The following is an 18,510-nucleotide window of genomic DNA, read 5'->3' as shown; positions in this document are numbered from 1 at the left end:
TTCTAGGTTCTTCAAAGTAGCCACCTTTTGCTTTGATTACTGCTCCGCACACTCTTGGCATTCTGTTGATGAGCTTCAAGAGGTAGTCACCTGAAATGGTTTTCACTACACAGGTGTGCCCTGTCAGGTTTAATAAGTGGGATTTCAAGCCTTAAAAATGGGGTTGGGACCATCAGTTGTGTTGTGCAGGAGGTGGATACAGTACACAGCTGATAGTCCTACTGAATAGACTGTTAGAATTTGTATTATGGCAAGAAAAAATCAGCTAAGGAAAGAAAAACGAGTGGCCATCATTACTTTAAGAAATGAAGGTCAGTCAGTCCGAACAATTGGGAAAAATTTGAAAGTGTCCCCAAGTGCAGTCGCAAAAGCCATCAAGCGCTACAAAGAAACTGGCTCACATGAGGACCGCCCCAGGAAAGGAAGACCAAGAGTCACCTCTGCTGCGGACAATAAGTTCATCCGAGTCACCAGCCTCAGAAATCTCTGCTATGAATCAGAAAAAGGCGGACCCAAGATTCAGCCAGACACAGTATGAAAGTTTAAAAGGTTTATTCAGCCACAGGAAAACGTCACACAGGAAACACTCCTCACAGCTTCCAGGAATCACTGAGGCAGAAAGAGGGATTAGTGACTTGTAGTCTCTCCAGATTTTGCAGGGATCAGAAAAGCCACTAACCTGCTTTTGTCTTGAGTGGAACTTGAAACCCAGAGGGGAAACCTCAGTGGGCGGAAGGCGGTGATCCACAGCACAGGTAAGAAGTGACTCCAGGCTGAATAATCCGAGGGCTAGGCTGGCTCAATAATCCAAGGACAGAAACAGGGTCAACGATAGGAACAAGAGGCGTCAGGTAAGGGGCAGGTAGAGGCATAAACCAGATGCAGGAAACAAGGTCAACAACCAAAATCCAAACAGTCCGACAGTGAGCAGGCAGAGGCATAAATCCAAAAACCAAGGCAAGGTCAAGAACAATGATCAGACAGGAAGGAACGCTGGATATCTACTCACACGATGGCTTTCAAAAATCTGGCACCGTCTGCTTGTCAGAGTCAGTATATATATATCAGGGAAGACACAGGTGCTTGGTATTCCACAGATTGCACTACACTGCAGCAGCCACCAGGTGCATCTAATCTGCTGATTGCAGCCAGGGAGACAGGGTAGAGCAGACGTGCCAGAATCATAACAATCGCAACTTAACAGCAGCTCAGAGAGAGAGAACAGGTCAATGCCACACAGAGTTCTAGCAGCAGACACATCTCTAGAACAACTGTTAAGAGGAGACTGTGTGAATCAGGCCTTCATGGCAAAATAGCTACTTGGAAACTACTGCTGAGGACAGGCAACAAGCAGAAGAGACTTGTTTGGGCTAAAGAACACAAGGAATGGACATTAGACCAGTGGAAATCTGTGCTTTGGTCTGATAAACCCAAGTTTGAGTTCTTTGGTTCCAACCACCGTGTCTTTGAGGGGCGCAGAAAAGGTGAACGGATGGACTCTACATGCCTGGTTCCCACCGTGAAGCATGGAGGAGGAGGTGTGATGGTGTGGGGGTGCTTTGCTGGTAACACTGTTGGGGATTTATTCAAAATTGAAGGCATACTGAACCAGAATGGCTAGCACAGCATCTTGCAGCGGCATGCTATTCCATCTGGTTTGCGTTTAGTTGGACCATCATTTATTTTTCAACAGGACAATGACCCCAAACACACCTCCAGGCTGTGTAAGGGCTATTTGACCAAGAAGGAGAGTGATGGGTGCTGCGCCAGATGACCTGGCCTCCACAGTCACTGGACCTGAACCCAATCGAGATGGTTTGGGGTGAGCTGGACCGCAGAGTGAAGGCAAAAGGGCCAACAAGTGCTAAGCATCTCTGAGAACTCCTTCAAAACTTTTGGAAAACCATTTCAGGTGACTTCCTTTTGAAGCTCATCAACAGAATGCCAAGAGTGTACGGAGCAGTAATCAAAGCAAAAGGTGGCTACTTTAAGAACCTAGAATATAAGACATATTTTCAGTTGTTTCACATTTGTTTGATCAGTATATAATTCCACATGTGTTAATTCATAGTTTTGATGCCTCCAGTGTGAAGCTACAATATTCATAGTCATGAAAATAAAGAAAACTCTTTGAATGAGAAAGTGTGTCCAAACATTTGGTCTGTACTGTATATATATATATATATATATATATATATATATATACAGGGGTTGGACAATAAAACTGAAACACCTGGTTTTAGACCACAGTAATTTATTAGTATGGTGTAGGGCCTCCTTTTGCGGCCAATACAGCATCAATTCGTCTTGGGAATGACATATACAAGTCCTGCACAGTGGTCAGAGGGATTTTAAGCCATTCTTCTTGCAGGATAGAGGCCAGGTCACTACGTGATACTGGTGGAGGTAAACGTTTCCTGACTCGCTCCTCCAAAACACCCCAAAGTGGCTCAATAATATTTAGATCTGGTGACTGTGCAGGCCATGGGAGATGTTCAACTTCACTTTCATGTTCATCAAACCAATATTTCACCAGTCTTGCTGTGTGTATTGGTGCATTGTCATCCTGATACACGGCACCACCTTCAGGATACAATGTTTGAACCATTGGATGCACATGGTCCTCAAGAATGGTTCGGTAGTCCTTGGCAGTGACGTGCCCATCTAGCACAGGTATTGGGCCAAGGGAATGCTATGATATGGCAGCCCAAACCATCACTGATCCACCCCCATGCTTCACTCTGGGCATGCAACAGTATGGGTGGTATGCTTCTTTGGGGCTTCTCCACACCGTAATTCTCCCAGATGTGGGGAAAACAGTAAAGGTGGACTCATCAGAGAACAATACATGTTTCACATTGTCCACAGCCCAAGATTTGCAATCCTTGCACCATTGAAACCGACGTTTGGCATTGGCATGAGTGACCAAAGGTTTGGCTATAGCAGCCCGGCCGGGTATATTGACCCTGTGGAGCTCCCGACGGACAGTTCTGGTGGAAACAGGAGAGTTTAATTCTGCCGTGATTTGGGCAGCCGTGGTTTTATGTTTTTTGGATACAATCCAGGTTAGCACCCGAACATCCCTTTCAGACAACTTCCTCTTGCGTCCACAGTTAATCCTGTTGGATGTGGTTCGTCCTTCTTGGTGGTATGCTGACATTACCCTGGATACCGTGGCTCTTGATACATCACAAAGACTTGCTGTCTTGGTCACAGATGCACCAGCAAGACATGCACCAACAATTTGTCCTCTTTTGAACTCTGGTATGTCATCCATAATGTTGTGCGCATTTCAATATTTTGAGCTAAACTGTGCTCTTACCCTGCTAATTGAACATTCACACTCTGCTGTTACTGGTGCAATGTGCAATCAATGAAGACTGGCTACCAGGCTGGTCCAATTTAGCCATGAAACCTCCCACACAAATTCCTGATGTGACATCTTCACGCTGGCCAAATTGTGAGTCCACATCCATGTTTCACCACCATCTAAGTGGTCCATCACTCCATTCAATCAGCCACTGTGAGAGCTAGTTAACACAACCTTGGGAAGTCAGTTGTCCAAAATGTTTTTGATTTTTAATTCAGCAAATAATTTTGAAACATTATTTTACTAAAAATAACATTTTATTTGCCCCTTCTCCTTTGCATTGTGAACTTTTTGTTTGAACACCCATAAGCTGTGTTTTTTGTTAGCTTTCAGAGATAATTTCGGCTCATTCCAAATTCCTCAAAAAACCTTTGTTCTTAAACATACATATTCAAAATAAACTGTGATATCACTGCATCATTTTATTGGTTATTTGGTCCAGCTTTATTCTTATTTGGTCCTTTTTACTATTTTGTCAGTAGGTTTCCTTATTCCTTCATTTTTACTTCATAGCTTAGTTGTTACTACTCTAGTTAAAGAGTATGCCAGTGTGCGAATTTAATCCTTCAACTATAGTTCTATGATACCACTCTTTACCAGACTTTCTCTCTCTCTCTCTCTTTCTCTCTCTCTCCACATACATACATATATATATATATATATATATATATATATATATATATATATATATATATATATATGTATATAAACATATAGGATTTTAACATATAGGAGGAATGTTGGAAAAGTTTGGCCTGATTTATTTTGAGTGAGAAACAAACATTGCATCATATTATACCATGTGTGCAAATAATGCAAATGTAGAAGCAAGGTAATACTTTTTGAGAGAGTATTGGAAATGTGCTTATTTCTTCTTTTACTTGGAACAGTTTTTTATAACTGCGACATTCTGGCTCAGAGGTAGCAGCATACACAGATTCTCAGCAGATTACATCAGCTCACCATGTTCCTTGGAAAAGACTTGGATGTTTTGCAGTTTTTTATTTCTAATGAATGTTTGCTTTTTGTTTATTTTTTTCCCCTTGGCTCTCTGCACGGCCTTAGACTTGGTTGTGTGTATTGGCTCTTGTCCTATAGTTCAATAGTAAAGGCCATGTTCTCATGTGTTTTTTTTTTTTTCCTTCATCCAACACAGACAAGATTCTAAAAATGGTAATTTGGAGTAATTTGCACTATCGCTGTTTAATGACAGCCAATAAACAGGAACAGATTTTGACTGTTTAGACTAAAGGTGTTATATTTGCACCGATCCTTTATCCTCTGTGAAATGTGTTCATGCATAAGATTTTCATACCAAACTAAGCATAAAGTAGATTCACACCACAGCATGAGGGTGTTTTGACAGGAAATTTACATCCTATCGCCTTTTTGTACCATACTTAAAACAGAAATTTACCTTTTCCATTTTAAAAAATAACATATCTATACTGTTAAAATGAAAAGCAAGGTATTTTTGATCAGATAATAAAAATATTTATGTGGGGGGGTTCCACAGCCCACCAGAAAGTTCTCAGTGCTGAAGCGGTGAAGTCAGAGGTTTGGACAGCTGGACCTTGGTTGGATGGGGTAAGACTTTAGGAACTCAAATAATAGAAATAAGTTCTGGTGAGATTAATCTTCTTCCATCTCTTCATTTCCTTGAAGTATCCAGTCTCTTTGTTCTCTAATCTCATCCCCGGAGGCATAATGTTCACAGGGTTTATTTATTGGTTTTAACTCAAACAGAAGAAGCATAAACCAGAGAGAAGTTTAAATGTCTTATTTTGGGGGTTAAATCCACTCTAATATCAAAGAGAAATGGATAACTTTTCCTGAAATTTGAATCCCTTTTGTTAATCTAAAAGTAAACTTGAACCCCTAACCTTTTTTGTAAGAGAAAAAACATTCTAAGGGTATCTAGTTTAGTTACCTTTGATCAGTAATTCTTTAGCTCTTTTCCCCACTGAGTGCTTTTTTATGTTGTGCGCATAGATTTGTAATGATTGGCAAAGAGACCCTGTATTATCTTTCATATCTTGCATGACTGCGGGAAGAGATGTTTTTCTTGACTGTGTACTAAGTTGTATCTGGAAAAGCAGTGGTCAGAGTGCCTTTTGATGGATTGTGATCCCCATAGCTTTGCCCTCATTCTGATTCCTGTATCCAAATCACCAAGTCCCTTTTTTACTATTATTTTGAGTGATACATGTTTGACTTTATTGAGAGCACCAAATCATTAAAGTAAAGACACTCAAGTCCAGTTCAAGTCACAAGTCATTGGTATTCAAGTCAAAGTCAAGTTGTAAGTCTTTTCCAATATAACCAAGTCAAGTCATCAATTCTGTGAATAAGTCTGACATGAAGAGTCAATTCATCAAGTCAAAGTCCACACCATTGGGTGTAACTGTTAAGGAAGTTAGAGTAGTGCAGTGAATTGTGAAAATGTTGATTAACAGAACAATGCCTGACAGGCAAATTTCCCCCAGTTTCTTTGAAGTCTTTTCTAGAGATCTTACCTACAGGGAATCACCCAGATGTGAGAGGTGAGTAATGCTGACTGGACGACAGTCTCTGCATGTGGCATTAGGCTACCAGATGTTTAGGTCTGCATCACTGATTGTTCCATTCAACACACACAAGCACACACTTTTTGACTTTACTCCAATCAGTTGCAGACATTTAACGAGACTTTATAACAAGCTTACACAACTCTTATATCCTTTTCTTTTACAGGGAAGAAAGTGCTGAGCTTGGCTTGACTGATTACACACAGTCGGCTTGTAAAATTAATGAAAACATTATTAAGATTGGCAAGGATGTCAACTCTGAGGAAAATATGTGAGGGTGAAGGGCAGCTTTTTTAAATTAGCCTGCATCAGGGAGTGTGGGTTCAGTGTAAGCCTTTATGATTCTCTCTCTTCCTGCGACAGCATTGGAACAAAACTTTGATCAGTGGACTGGAGGCTCAAAGTTAAAAGGAGCTCAAGGAATTTTAATTATCATGGGGTATATATTCCAAAATTTAAAGACCACAAACTTGTGACTAAAGCAGCATTAAATAGCTGAAACCACAAAGGATAGCAATGACAGTTCACAATAATGCATATTGAATGCACAATTTAACTCTTATTTTACAAATCTTTCTTTAGAGAAATAAAATTTCCCTATGACAAATTGATTCATACATGCAACTTTAGTAAACCCCTAATAACTTAGCTTTGTTAACAACAGTGTAAAGCTAAATTAACACAACTTTAAACTGACTTTATTCTGTGAAATAAGTCCACACTATAATAGTGAACATTTCCCAATGGTCCAATACATTATCCAAGTACAACTGACTTTTACTTTTTACTGTTTTCATGCTTTTAGTTTGGCATCCACTTCAACTCCACATCAAAGGGTAAATGCAATCATATTGTACTGGTAGAAACCTTAATATCTTGAAGTAATTAAACCTAAATCACATTCTGGATTTCTGTTTTTCAAATTTCAAAGCAAACTAATCTGGACCCATGCATTCCTAAAATGGAAACTTTTATTTTTCCTACGCATGGATGATGACATAGAGTAAGTAACAGCAGAGCATGAACCCATTTTTTTAAACAGAAAACAACTTTCTTGACAAAAAATACCTTTCTAACAGGACCATGTTGCATGCATGTGTAACAGTGAGTGGCACTAGCTGCGTTTTCATTGACCATCAAATTGAGCAAATTGTAATTATGAAAATAAATTTGCTTGATAGAAGGTCGGCAACTTCGATGGAAATGTTTTTTGATAAAACATTTTGGCACTAGGATGAGATGGTTTAAAATTGATGTATTTCGCAAAACTGCAATGGAAACACACATTTTTTGCATCACATGAGTCACATGATCAACAACCAGATGTCACTACTGCCGAAAAAGAAGAAGAAGATGACAGGAAGTAGCAGGGGGATGATGTTATTGCGTGTACAAACTTATTCACGTGTGATTTTAATTGCAATTCTGATTTAATGGAAACACCGCTATTGCGAAATTGCGATTGTTCAACATTAGCAGAATATCGACAGTTTTGTGCACCTTTATAATGAAAACGCAGCTTGTGAGTGATTGCTCTAACTTTACCCAACCATCTAGATACGCAGGATAAAAGGAGGAAATTTGTCAAAGTAAATGAGTGAACAAGATACAGGGGTTGGACAATGAAACTGAAACACCTGGTTTTAGACCACAATAATTTATTAGTATGGTGTAGGGCCTCCTTTTGCGGCCAATACAGCGTCAATTCGTCTTGGGAATGACATATACAAGTCCTGCACAGTGGTCAGAAGGACTTGAAGCCATTCTTCTTACAGGATAGTGGCCAGGTCAACGTGATACTGGTGGAGGAAAATGTTTCCTGACTCGCTCCTCCAAAACACCCCAAAGTGGCTCAATAATATTTAGATCTGGTGACTGTGCAGGCCATGGGAGATGTTCAACTTCACTTTCATGTTCATCAAACCAATCTTTCACCAGTCCTGCTGTGTGTATTGGTGCATTGTCATCCTGATACATGGCACCACCTTCAGGATACAATGTTTGAACCATTGGATGCACATGGTCCTCAAGAATGGTTCGGTAGTCCTTGGCAGTGACGCGCCCATCTAGCACAAGTATTGGGCCAAGGGAATGCCATGATATGGCAGCCCAAACCATCACTGATCCACCCCCACTCTTGCGTCCACAGTTAATCCTGTTGGATGTGGTTCGTCCTTCTTGGTGGTATGCTGACATTACCCTGGATACTGTGACTCTTGATACATCACAAAAACTTGCTGTCTTGGTCACAGATGCGCCACCAAGACGTGCACCAACAATTTGTCCTCTTTTGAACTCTGGTATGTCACCCATAATGTTGTGTGCATTTCAATATTTTGAGCAAAACTGTGCTCTTACCCTGCTAATTGAACCTTCACACTCTACTCTTACTGGTGTAATGTGCAATCAATGAAGACTGGCTACCAGGCTGGTTCAATTTAGCCATGAAACCTCCCACACTAAAATGACAGGGTTTTCAGTTTCATTGTCCAAACCCTGTGGATTTTTAATCTTGCTGTTTAAAAAACCTTTTGCACCAGGATTATTAAGCAAGTGGAATCTTGGCTTCAAGAAAAGGAACAAAACCAGGATGAGGTATAGCTCTAGCAGAGTCAGAAGGAAGACCAAAAAGGCACCTTCTGGGGTTGCCTGTGAGCTTAACGTTTCTCATGTAATAAACTGCATTGTTTCTATGTGCTTTTTACTGTTTTTGTCATCTATTAGTACAAAATATCCACTGACATTATGGGATTTTTACTTTTAGATCAAACCAACAACTGCTCTTTCCAAACGTTCTACCTGCATTAAAATAGCTACAGCAATTACTCTTTATTTTCCTCAGTGTATGAGCAACATGAGCTTGATTGGCGTGACACAAAATGTCCTCAGAAAAACATTTTAACCATTCAATTACTGTTGTGCAGTTAAAACCCTCACATGTAAAACAAAGACTGATTATGTGAACAAGGGAGAGATTTTCAGCTGCGTCCATTCACTGCTGTTTTGTTTTACTGAACAACTACATGACTTGCAAATACAAAACATTCTAGTGGGAGTTTATTTGAAGAGAACAGTGCCAGTGCATACCTGTGTGCATCAGGATAACAGTCTTCTCCAAACCAGAGCAAAACTTACTTGTACCTTAGTTTTTTTGATTACACCATGCTTGAATGATGCTGAACATTTGCTGTCACAGTTTTTTGCCTTGGGTCCCATTCTGTTGATTGAGATTTGGTATTCTGTACTCATCACTCTTTGGATGCTTCCGGCTGTGGTATTGGTTGTCTTGTGCTCAGTTTCTTCCTTTTACGCTTTTTATATACATCTTGACATTGGACATGGAAATGAATGGAAGTATCATTTGCAACAAGACCAAACACAATTAAAAAGAAAAAGTTGAGATATTGTTTGTCCCTGAAATGGAACGATTTAAATTGAAAGGCGGATGTTTCTTTGCCTCGGTCAAGTCTTGAAAACAAAAACATTCACCTTGAAACACTGGGAATACACCACAGGAATACACAGTAAACAATGGTTTAGCAACTTTTATCCAAAGATGTTTGGCTGCTTTACTCATTTGTTTTTCTACTTTTATATTTAATGCTTTTGAAGCATATTCAGACAAAACAGTGGATTATTCCACACAGTTGCAAAGATTAGAGACAGAAAACATAATTTTGGGATAATTGTGAGTTGCAAAATTCATGTTTTTTTTCATTTTGTAACTGATATGTGATCTTGAAAGCCAGTTCCAATATCACTTGTGTTTCAACATGCCTACCATGACCTTTTCCTCTGACCGCCTGTCGTATGACTCACCATACATTTTTGGGCATATTTGTTCCGCTTATGAACTTTGACGCGGTGCAACACCAAAGAGCAAAGAGCCACAGATAGCTAACCTTAAAATAGGCAAAAACAATTCAAAACCATTAGAGCACTTTCTTTTCACTCCTAAATGTTCTTCACAGATAGTGGCCTCGTTTGTGTCAATGATTAGTAACATTTATGGCCAAGTAAGTGTAAAATGCTGAAGAGAAAATTATCTTAGGATCAAGTATGATCATGTTCCAAAAAGAGAACTTTTAATTGTTCCATTATAACTAATTCCACTGTAATAGCTGATACTTATTACTGAGATATGCATCTGTCCTTCTGCTAATCATATGCTAATCATCTGCTAATCATCTGATCAAATAGGGTTTAAAAGTGAGAAGATTTTAGTGGAAAGTTTGTAGAAAAATTGCCCTGTGATGGACTGGCGACCTGTCCAGGGTGTACCCTGCCTCTCGCCCATAGACTGCTGGAGATAGGCACCAGCTTCCCCGCGACCCACTATGGAATAAGCGGTAGAAAATGACTGACTGACTGACTGACTGACTGACTGACTGAAAAAAATCATCCAGCATAGTACTGAGGAACTTATTATTTTCACAGTATGGCAGCACAGACACGGCGTATCTTTAGATTCGACCCCACTAGCTAAACAACTTCATTTATACATATAGGACAAACATTGCTTTAGCACATTAAAAAAAACATAAATACATTTGAAAAAGATTGTTGAAAAAGCTACAAATATTTAACAGAAGCACTGCACACATTTACATTTACAGTATTGCAACTAAATATAGAAGTTACTACACAATAGTAGTTGTTCAACTTGAAAAGATAAAAGATAACTAAGCTAGACATTTAAATGCAAATACCAATATTATATGAATAACCTTTCAGGGATTAGTGGAAAAATACATGTAAAGGCATTGGGGGTTACTTTTGTAGTTAAGGCAGAACAGTAATTGTACATTTCCTTGACTACAAGAAATATTTTTTAACACTTTCAGTTGATCAAAAAGGAACTCTTGCATCAAATGTTATTTTCAGCCAAACACTCCATTTCATCATACAAGAAGAAAAAAAAAAAACTGATGCAGTCATAAACAACACATATGTTGGAGAGGGCAACAACATAACAATAATAAAAAGCAAGAAGTAGATGACATTTTGGTACCCATTCAGGAGTTGATCTGGTTAAATGTTATTGATTGTGTAAAACATAGTCAATCATTTCTATTGCTATAAAGGTGCATAATGTTGCAGATTTCGTAGCATCTTATTTATCAAAGAAAAAAAATTATGAATGTCCCTAAACTGCTGGCTCTTAGCTAGCCATGTATGTCGGTGTTTTTTAAAAAGGTTTTTTTGTTACATTGGTCCACGCACAAATGAAATGAAACACATTTTGAGAAACACCAACTCTACTTTACCAAGTGCTACGTAAGCAAGCCCACTAAGTTACTTGTTGCCATGACAACAGTATTGCTTTCCTTTTTTCTTTTTCTGCAATGAACACCTAAGCATATCAGGCTGAAGTTGTATGCATTCCAATTAATTAGAAAATGGGTCAAACAGCCCTCTTGTTGAAGCCACATGATGCATTTGGGATGCCAGGATGATGGACTCTTCATCGGTACAGAGTGTGTGCATTTCACAGCATAGCATTTAGTACGTTTTTTTTGGGGCATAGCAGCATTATTTCAGTTGCACATATGTAAATTCAATACCAGAGATGCATATTTGCAGTCAGGCATGGGCTGGTTACTGGTATGATGGACATTTTTTTTTAAAGAAATGCAAAAAAATTCCTGTCACACTGTTTCTACAGGTCTTAAAATAAGATACCAGTAAAAGTGCCAGTTTTCTCCGATTGTATGGTGCACTGAAAAATGAAGTTCACGTCTTGCTTTGCACTGCTCACCAGCAGGCTGAAAGAAGGCCTCTACTTTTTTTTCTCACTTAGAGGTTTGGAAATATTTCCCATTGGAAAGAACAGAGACAGTCAGGGTGGTAAAGCTAGAGGAGAGCAACCCACTTCTTAACCAATGTTTTGAACTTGCAGTTAAAACATTTCTAAGCTTATGCAAAAGGGCATTTTTTAAAATAAATTTATTGTATCTGTAATACACTATATATGATATTTTTGCAATATTAGGTAGAATAGTTGATTTCTGTTCTGACAAATGCCATTATGTCATGTTATCCATTTTTATTTTACATTTTGCTAAAAATACCATGATGGTCTAAAACCTAAAAACCTACATTGCAACGTGACTTAGCTGATGATCACATTGTGTATATTCAACTCTACATTCAACTCTAACTGGCAAAGGTAAATAGTTTGAACCAGCAGTACTAGTATTCTAGATTATTTATCCCGACAATATTTTGATATCCCGATAATACTTTGTATTTGAATAATGCTTGGCTTTATTATTGAAGCCATGTGCAGCATCCACACATTAGACCCATTCACACACTCACATTGTTCACATAAAAGCATTATTAATTTTTATATTTGCTTTCAAGTGTGAATACTCATGTAACTTACTGCCAAAAGTTTGCAAAGTGCTGTTAAACTTACTTTCATGATTAAGGTACTCTGACCACATCTGGGCCAGAGGATTCCTCAGTTGACGTTTAGAAGCTGTAGTAGATATCAGGGAGTCTCTGCAGCTCTCCACTTAAGCGTTTTTTAAGTTCAAGCATTTTTCTCTTGAATCGAACTGGTGCTGTCTCTAGAAGTCTTCATCATACTCAGTGTTTGCATTATCACTTTCAGGGATCGCATACACAGATCTAGATTTTTTCTTCCTGCGTTCGGCTCGCTGCTGTTGAGGATCTTCTTGGCCAGAAAAGGACAGATAAGCAGCAATGCTGTTTCTCACTCCGTAGCTCACCATGTTGTCACTGTGGCTGTCTGTGCTGACCAGCTGTTTCCTGTTAAACCCACAGACAAAGAACCCCACAAACTTAATTAGAATAAAATGTTTGAAACGACCAGAGTAATCTTATTTTTGTACTTTTTGAAAATTTGCTGCCTTACTGCCTTTTTTCATTCTTGATCTAGATACAATCCCACAGTTTTCCATTATGTAAGAGTCACAATGCCTTTTGAATATAATGATATGTCTATGAGTGCATTTTTTTGCATGTTCTGTTATTTCTTAAGTATATTTGCATTTCGTTCTTGTGATTTTGCAGTTTGCAGATATTTCATGCCATGTCACAAGCTTGTTGCTTATTGAAAAGGTGTTGCATAATTTTCGTTCTCAGTTTTGACATTGTGTCCATTTTGTTTTTCTTAAAGTACCTCAGCTCATTTCTGCATCAAACTCTTGATCTGCATTTGTTTTTTCACCCTAACATGAATAAACTAGTTTCATGGTATTTTAATGTCTCTTCTGTACCTGTCTACTTTCTTCCAATCAAAGTGTCGTCGCATGACCACGGGTGGCAGTCCAGGGTTCGTATCTGACATCTCAGCTGTTCCTGATAGACATGGAGTGGTTAGCGTGCAGCACAGTCCATCTGCAGAGTCTAAAGAGGAAGAAAGAGTGGAAATAAAATGCAGCATTTACAAACAAACCAATTTTAGGTCGCACTATTTGCATTCTGTCTTTACACACTCCATTGCTCAAGCAAATACCACTCAAACCGACCTGTGAAAGATTGGGGATTCATGCTGACCGTAAAGATTGTACGGTCTCACAGTTTGTGTAGGGCTGGTGATTATCAAACACTAATTTCCTTTTTGTTCCAAACATGTTCTTTTAGTGCAGGAAGTATATATGTATCTAAAGTTGAGACTGATAGGAAATATTTCTATTCTGAGAGCATGAATGTTATTGTCAGTCACCCCATTTAAACACATTTTGGTACATGGGTTTTAATTGCATCTGCCTACCAGAATAATGATTGATCATATCTTCAAGGCATTGGAAAGTGAGCTTCGGGGAGATGTAGTACCAGCTGTTGTCCAGTCGGAAGATTTGATAGTGCTTTACTGTCCTGTGCTTCACTGAGAGCGAATACAGACCTGAGGATGTCACACAGAGTTAATTTGTAGATAATTGTACATATCAAAAAGATAAGAAAGGCAAAATGATAAGAAATGATATTGTGTACTATGTTACTGCAAACAGATGTTTTTGACAAGTTAATTGCCTTTTTAACTGCTCTCAACCAAGATACAAAATACAGTATGAAGTAACACCATAAAGGGATAATTCAGGATTTTTTTGTTTAAGGGAGGTGTTATTAAAAGGTTGTGAGTTGTTAATATCTTACCTACTGTTAATAACTCTCTTGGTCTCTTCATTTAGTATAAATCAAGATTAGTTGGTCCAGATGGCTGATTCAAATGGTTTTAGTCCAAGAGTGTAAAAGACCACAGCCGACTTCAACCATCCTAAAAGAGCTTCAATATTTAAAACAATATGGCCGAATTTGCGATGGGTGATTTTTACACGTGGTTATTTACACATTTAATGGAGGTAGGAGACAGTGTGCCACCAGCGATCTTCCTATGTGAAACATCCTTAAAACAGAAAGCTTATAGTGTTTCTAATCAGTGATATTATGAAATGAATTCAAGGGAATCGTAGGGCTGTGTAAAATTCATAAAATGACATTCACTTTAACCGATACATTTAGTTTTTAGACAACTTTATTTTATATCAGATAGTTACTCTGACACTTCACATGTTCTTTTCTCAGAACATGTTTTACACAGGATGATGGTTGGTGGTGCACCTACTTCACACCTCCTTAACTTGTTTAAATTATCATTGGCTTCTGTAAAATAACATTCACTTAAATCGCTATGATGTTTTTGAGATTGGAGTTGTTTTAAGACTCATAGAAGGAGTCTAGAGACTTTTGAACTAGCTGTTAGCTTTAGCCTCTAAAATCAACTAATCAGTATTATACAAATTATATGAACTGCTTAAAACCTTCTAACAGAACTTTGTTTAAAAATGCTAAACTATTTGTTTAATGCAGAAAAATCTGTTAAATTTCCTACACTTTCTTTCTCAATATACAGATGATGATTTTATTTAATTTGACAACTGCCTCAATTATCTAAACCAAAACTGAGTTGATGCTGAAAAATGCCATGCTATTACAGTTCCTTTATTTAGTTTGGAACTAAATACATTTTTACTTGTTTTTTAACATTTAATGTAATTATTGCATTTTCTTCCCATAATTATTACTTTGTTATCATTACTTCATTATGATTAATATATTTACTTGTTTCAAACTTATTTTATTTTTTGTTCCATTCATTTAGGTTTCATATCCAGCTTATTCTTGCGGGTTTGCGCATGCTTGCACTTGAGGGAAATTTAGAGCCACTATGCATGTTTTTGGTTTGTAGGATTAGGGTTTAGTACCTGGAGGAAACACACACATGCATGCGGTAAAGATGCAGACTCAACCCAGTAGTTTCTAGCATCAATACCAAAGTGCTAACCTCTGTTCCGCTGTGCAGCCCTTTTTCTTTTCTTTAACAGTAATTGTTAAAATTCCTGTACTTGTATCGCGCTTTATTAAGTCCGAGGATCCCAAAGCGCTGTAAACTACAAACAGTCAACCACCCATTCATCCGCCCTTTAGTACCTCTAATGTTTAGATTCTAAGATCCAGTCAAACTGAAAATGTTGGCACAAAACAAAATGCAGAAGTAAAAGGCCAGTGGCTTGCTTTTAGTGAAGCACCACTAAAACAACAGTTTTACTGTTATATGTAGAAAAGAAAATGAATAAGTTTCTTTAGAAATTTCCTTTTTTAGTTCCTTCCTTCTTGAGTGTTTCACTTCAGGGCTAGTTGAAGTTCCTGAAGTTCTTTAGTGAAAACTATCCTTTCTAAAAACAAAAAAACAAAAAACATTTATATAAAATATCTTTATACAAGAAAATTACCCCAAATAATGTATTAACCATACAAGGCTTGTATTTGACAATGTAATGCAGCAACTGAACTACACAAAAAATGACTGTTGTCAGTCTGTTGTTGTGCTTGACATGCTTGAGGTTGACGGTGAGGTCAGAGGTAGGAAATAGCTTTGTTTTTAAGATAAGATTACATTTTTGTGATCTTGCTTGATATCCAGTGAATTAAAATGTTTTAGAGTGATATCCTTCAGAAATCTGTAAAATGCTATGTTTGAACTCCCCTCTTTCCAATCCCTCTGTAACATAGACACAATCTCCCCAAGGCTCCTGCTGCAATAGGACACTGCCTCCCTGCTAAATGGATGTGCAGACAAGCAGTAGGAAAGAAATGACCAGTAGATACTCAGGTCATGCCACCCTTGGGTGGTGAGCCATACTATCCTCATCAAACGTCAGCATTGGTACATGTTCCTACCTCTCTCTCTAGTGCTTTCCCGCACCAGAAAGGAGCCCACTCTGTTCACAGGTAGAAGAAGCAGCTCTTCAGCTTTCTGCCTCCCCACCCCCTCAAATAGCCACCTGACAACACAACAAGTATGATCAACAAAACAACACAAAACTGTTTCAATCTGTAACTGACATTATACAGAAGTAGATAGAGGTGTTGTAATAAAAAAGAAGCTATTGCATGTTAACTAAGTTTAGGAGGAACATATAGTTCTACTCACCCATGATAAACCCTCACTACATGGCTGTTGGGTATATAGTTCTCCTTCCCTGTCTCAACAGCACGAACTCTCCACCAGTAAGCTTCCCTGACCACAGTGAACAGAAAGAGGAATTAACAGCTGACCTTTCTTGTGAGCACTTCTCCATAATGAGATCTTACAACATTAAGTCACTATTTTTCGGACTCTATGTTCGCATATCCATTTTAAATGTTCTGAGAATTTGAAATAAAGAAAACAAAAGCCATACTGTGCAATGACTCTGAGCTTCTCCCCTTTTCTGTAGATGGGCTCGCTGATTTCCACAGAGGGGTAATCCTCGATCACAACTACTATGTCATCATCAGAACCTGGCAAAAGGGAGGATATTTATGGAAGTTACAAATAAAGCTTAATGCCATTGCACAGGTCTAATTACCAAAAATATACATTACCAGCTGTTCGCCCATAATAACCCTAATGTCTTTTACTTTTTTTTGAAAATGTCCCTCATATTTTGTTCAGAGGCTAACTAAAAACATCATGTAAAATATTTTCAGGGTTGCTCCGTGCATGTTTTGACAATGAAAAACCAACAAAAAGAGAGCGATTATTTAAATTTCCTTTTAAAATACAACATTTTCTATTGAAATACAAGTTGTTTTCTTTTGTTGTTGTTAAAATAGATGAGCATAGATTTGAATATAGAATTTCTTTCATGTTTAAAATAATAACAATCAAAAATTACCAACAGAGAGAAACAAGAAGGTGATGTCGAAAATACTCACCTATACCATACACGGTCTATGATGTCGTGGGATGAAGCTTTTGCTTTACTAGTGCAAGGTGTCAGACAATGAGGATGTTTGATTTTTTAAACATGAAAAAAAATCTAATTTAGATTTTGAAATGCATAGCTCACCGTTCCGTTTATTTTTAGCGCATTTATTTCTGTTTGGTTACTGATAAGACAATCTAATAACCAAAACATGCACAGACCAAGATTTTGCATTGTTTCATGTTGCTTGTAATTGCACAAACTATATAACTGATAGCAGCAATAAAGGGTGTTACTTTGTTCGGTTACATAAAGTGACTTTAAAAGTATCCTCCTACATTTTGAGGTATTTAGGGGTGACCTTACCCTTCACAGCACTGTCAGGGTTTTCAGTGTTGACCTTGTTGGAACTCCCGCCTCGCATCACATTCCCCATCCTCCAGGGGGGCCAGACTCCAGCCTGAAGTTAAAAGAGAGCCATGCACAAATTTTCTTCTTTTTTGCTGCTTAAAGTTTCTCTGGTGCCATGCCTTTTGAATTCTGCATCATACTGTGTGCTGACCATTTAGCAATCTCATTAAAACTCTAAGTTCAGAATGGGGAAGCTGAGGCTAGATGCTATCAGGCAGAATTTTCCATTGCAGCATCCAGTTTGTTGTAGAGTCAACTGATAGCAGCAAAGTGAAGTAACATTTTACAAAATCCAACCTTTCAAACCACAAAATCAACATGTTTTGTGTAATTTACCTAATGATGAGTTGAAACTCTCTCTGTATATATATAAATCTTGGCAGATCCTGCATATTTGATCGATAGTTACATTGAACAGGGTTTCTTTATATCGTATCAAGAAGTAACTACTCCGCCTGTAAACAAACTAAGCAGGAGATGTGAAAAGTAGACACCCTACCCATAGAATTAGTAGTTCATTGCAGGCGTTTCAAATGTGGCCATACAAAATCATCGTCCAAACAGGGCCACGGTGGTAGCAGCTGTAGAAACTGGTACTAGAGCTGTTTCATGTTAGCAAGACTTTACCAGAATGAGATGTAGTGTGCGGTGACAGCCCTGCATAACACTGCAAACTTACTTCCTGTAATGAAATGAGGAAGAGAGAAGACAAATGTGTTTGGTAAAGACGTACCAGAAAACATGCTAGAGCACAGTTCACAGCAGTCGCCCTGATGTGGTTGTTTGGAATAAGTAAAACCACACGTTTTAGAATGTTTAAATTTTTTAACTGATCACAAATATAAACCGACAAATTTTGTGGAACAGAATAAAAATTTATCAATACTTTAATTTATGTTTTGTAGTTGAACATGAGTTTGATGCAGTACAATTTAAGAAG

The 18,510-nt window shown here is 38.1% G+C and overlaps 1 protein-coding gene across 1 annotated transcript; it reads right to left on the bottom strand.

Annotated features, from left to right (window-relative positions):
- Window positions 1-9,467: 9,467 nt before the first annotated feature.
- Window positions 9,468-18,217, bottom strand: sla1a (Src like adaptor 1a). Its single transcript, XM_047384672.1, has 8 exons — window positions 18,070-18,217; window positions 17,526-17,619; window positions 16,653-16,752; window positions 16,403-16,489; window positions 16,150-16,253; window positions 13,682-13,813; window positions 13,185-13,314; window positions 9,468-12,714 (listed from the first exon to the last, which is right to left on the bottom strand). The coding sequence occupies exons 2-8, from the start codon at window positions 17,593-17,595 to the stop codon at window positions 12,513-12,515; spliced, it is 825 nt and encodes a 274-aa protein (XP_047240628.1). The 5' UTR covers window positions 17,596-17,619; window positions 18,070-18,217; the 3' UTR covers window positions 9,468-12,512.
- Between the last annotated feature and the right edge of the window lie 293 nt (window positions 18,218-18,510).

The sequence above is a fragment of the Girardinichthys multiradiatus genome, chromosome 13 (genome assembly GCF_021462225.1).
Source record: "Girardinichthys multiradiatus isolate DD_20200921_A chromosome 13, DD_fGirMul_XY1, whole genome shotgun sequence".
Taxonomy (NCBI): Eukaryota; Metazoa; Chordata; class Actinopteri; order Cyprinodontiformes; family Goodeidae; genus Girardinichthys; species Girardinichthys multiradiatus.
This window is presented reverse-complemented; position numbering and strand designations above follow the sequence as displayed.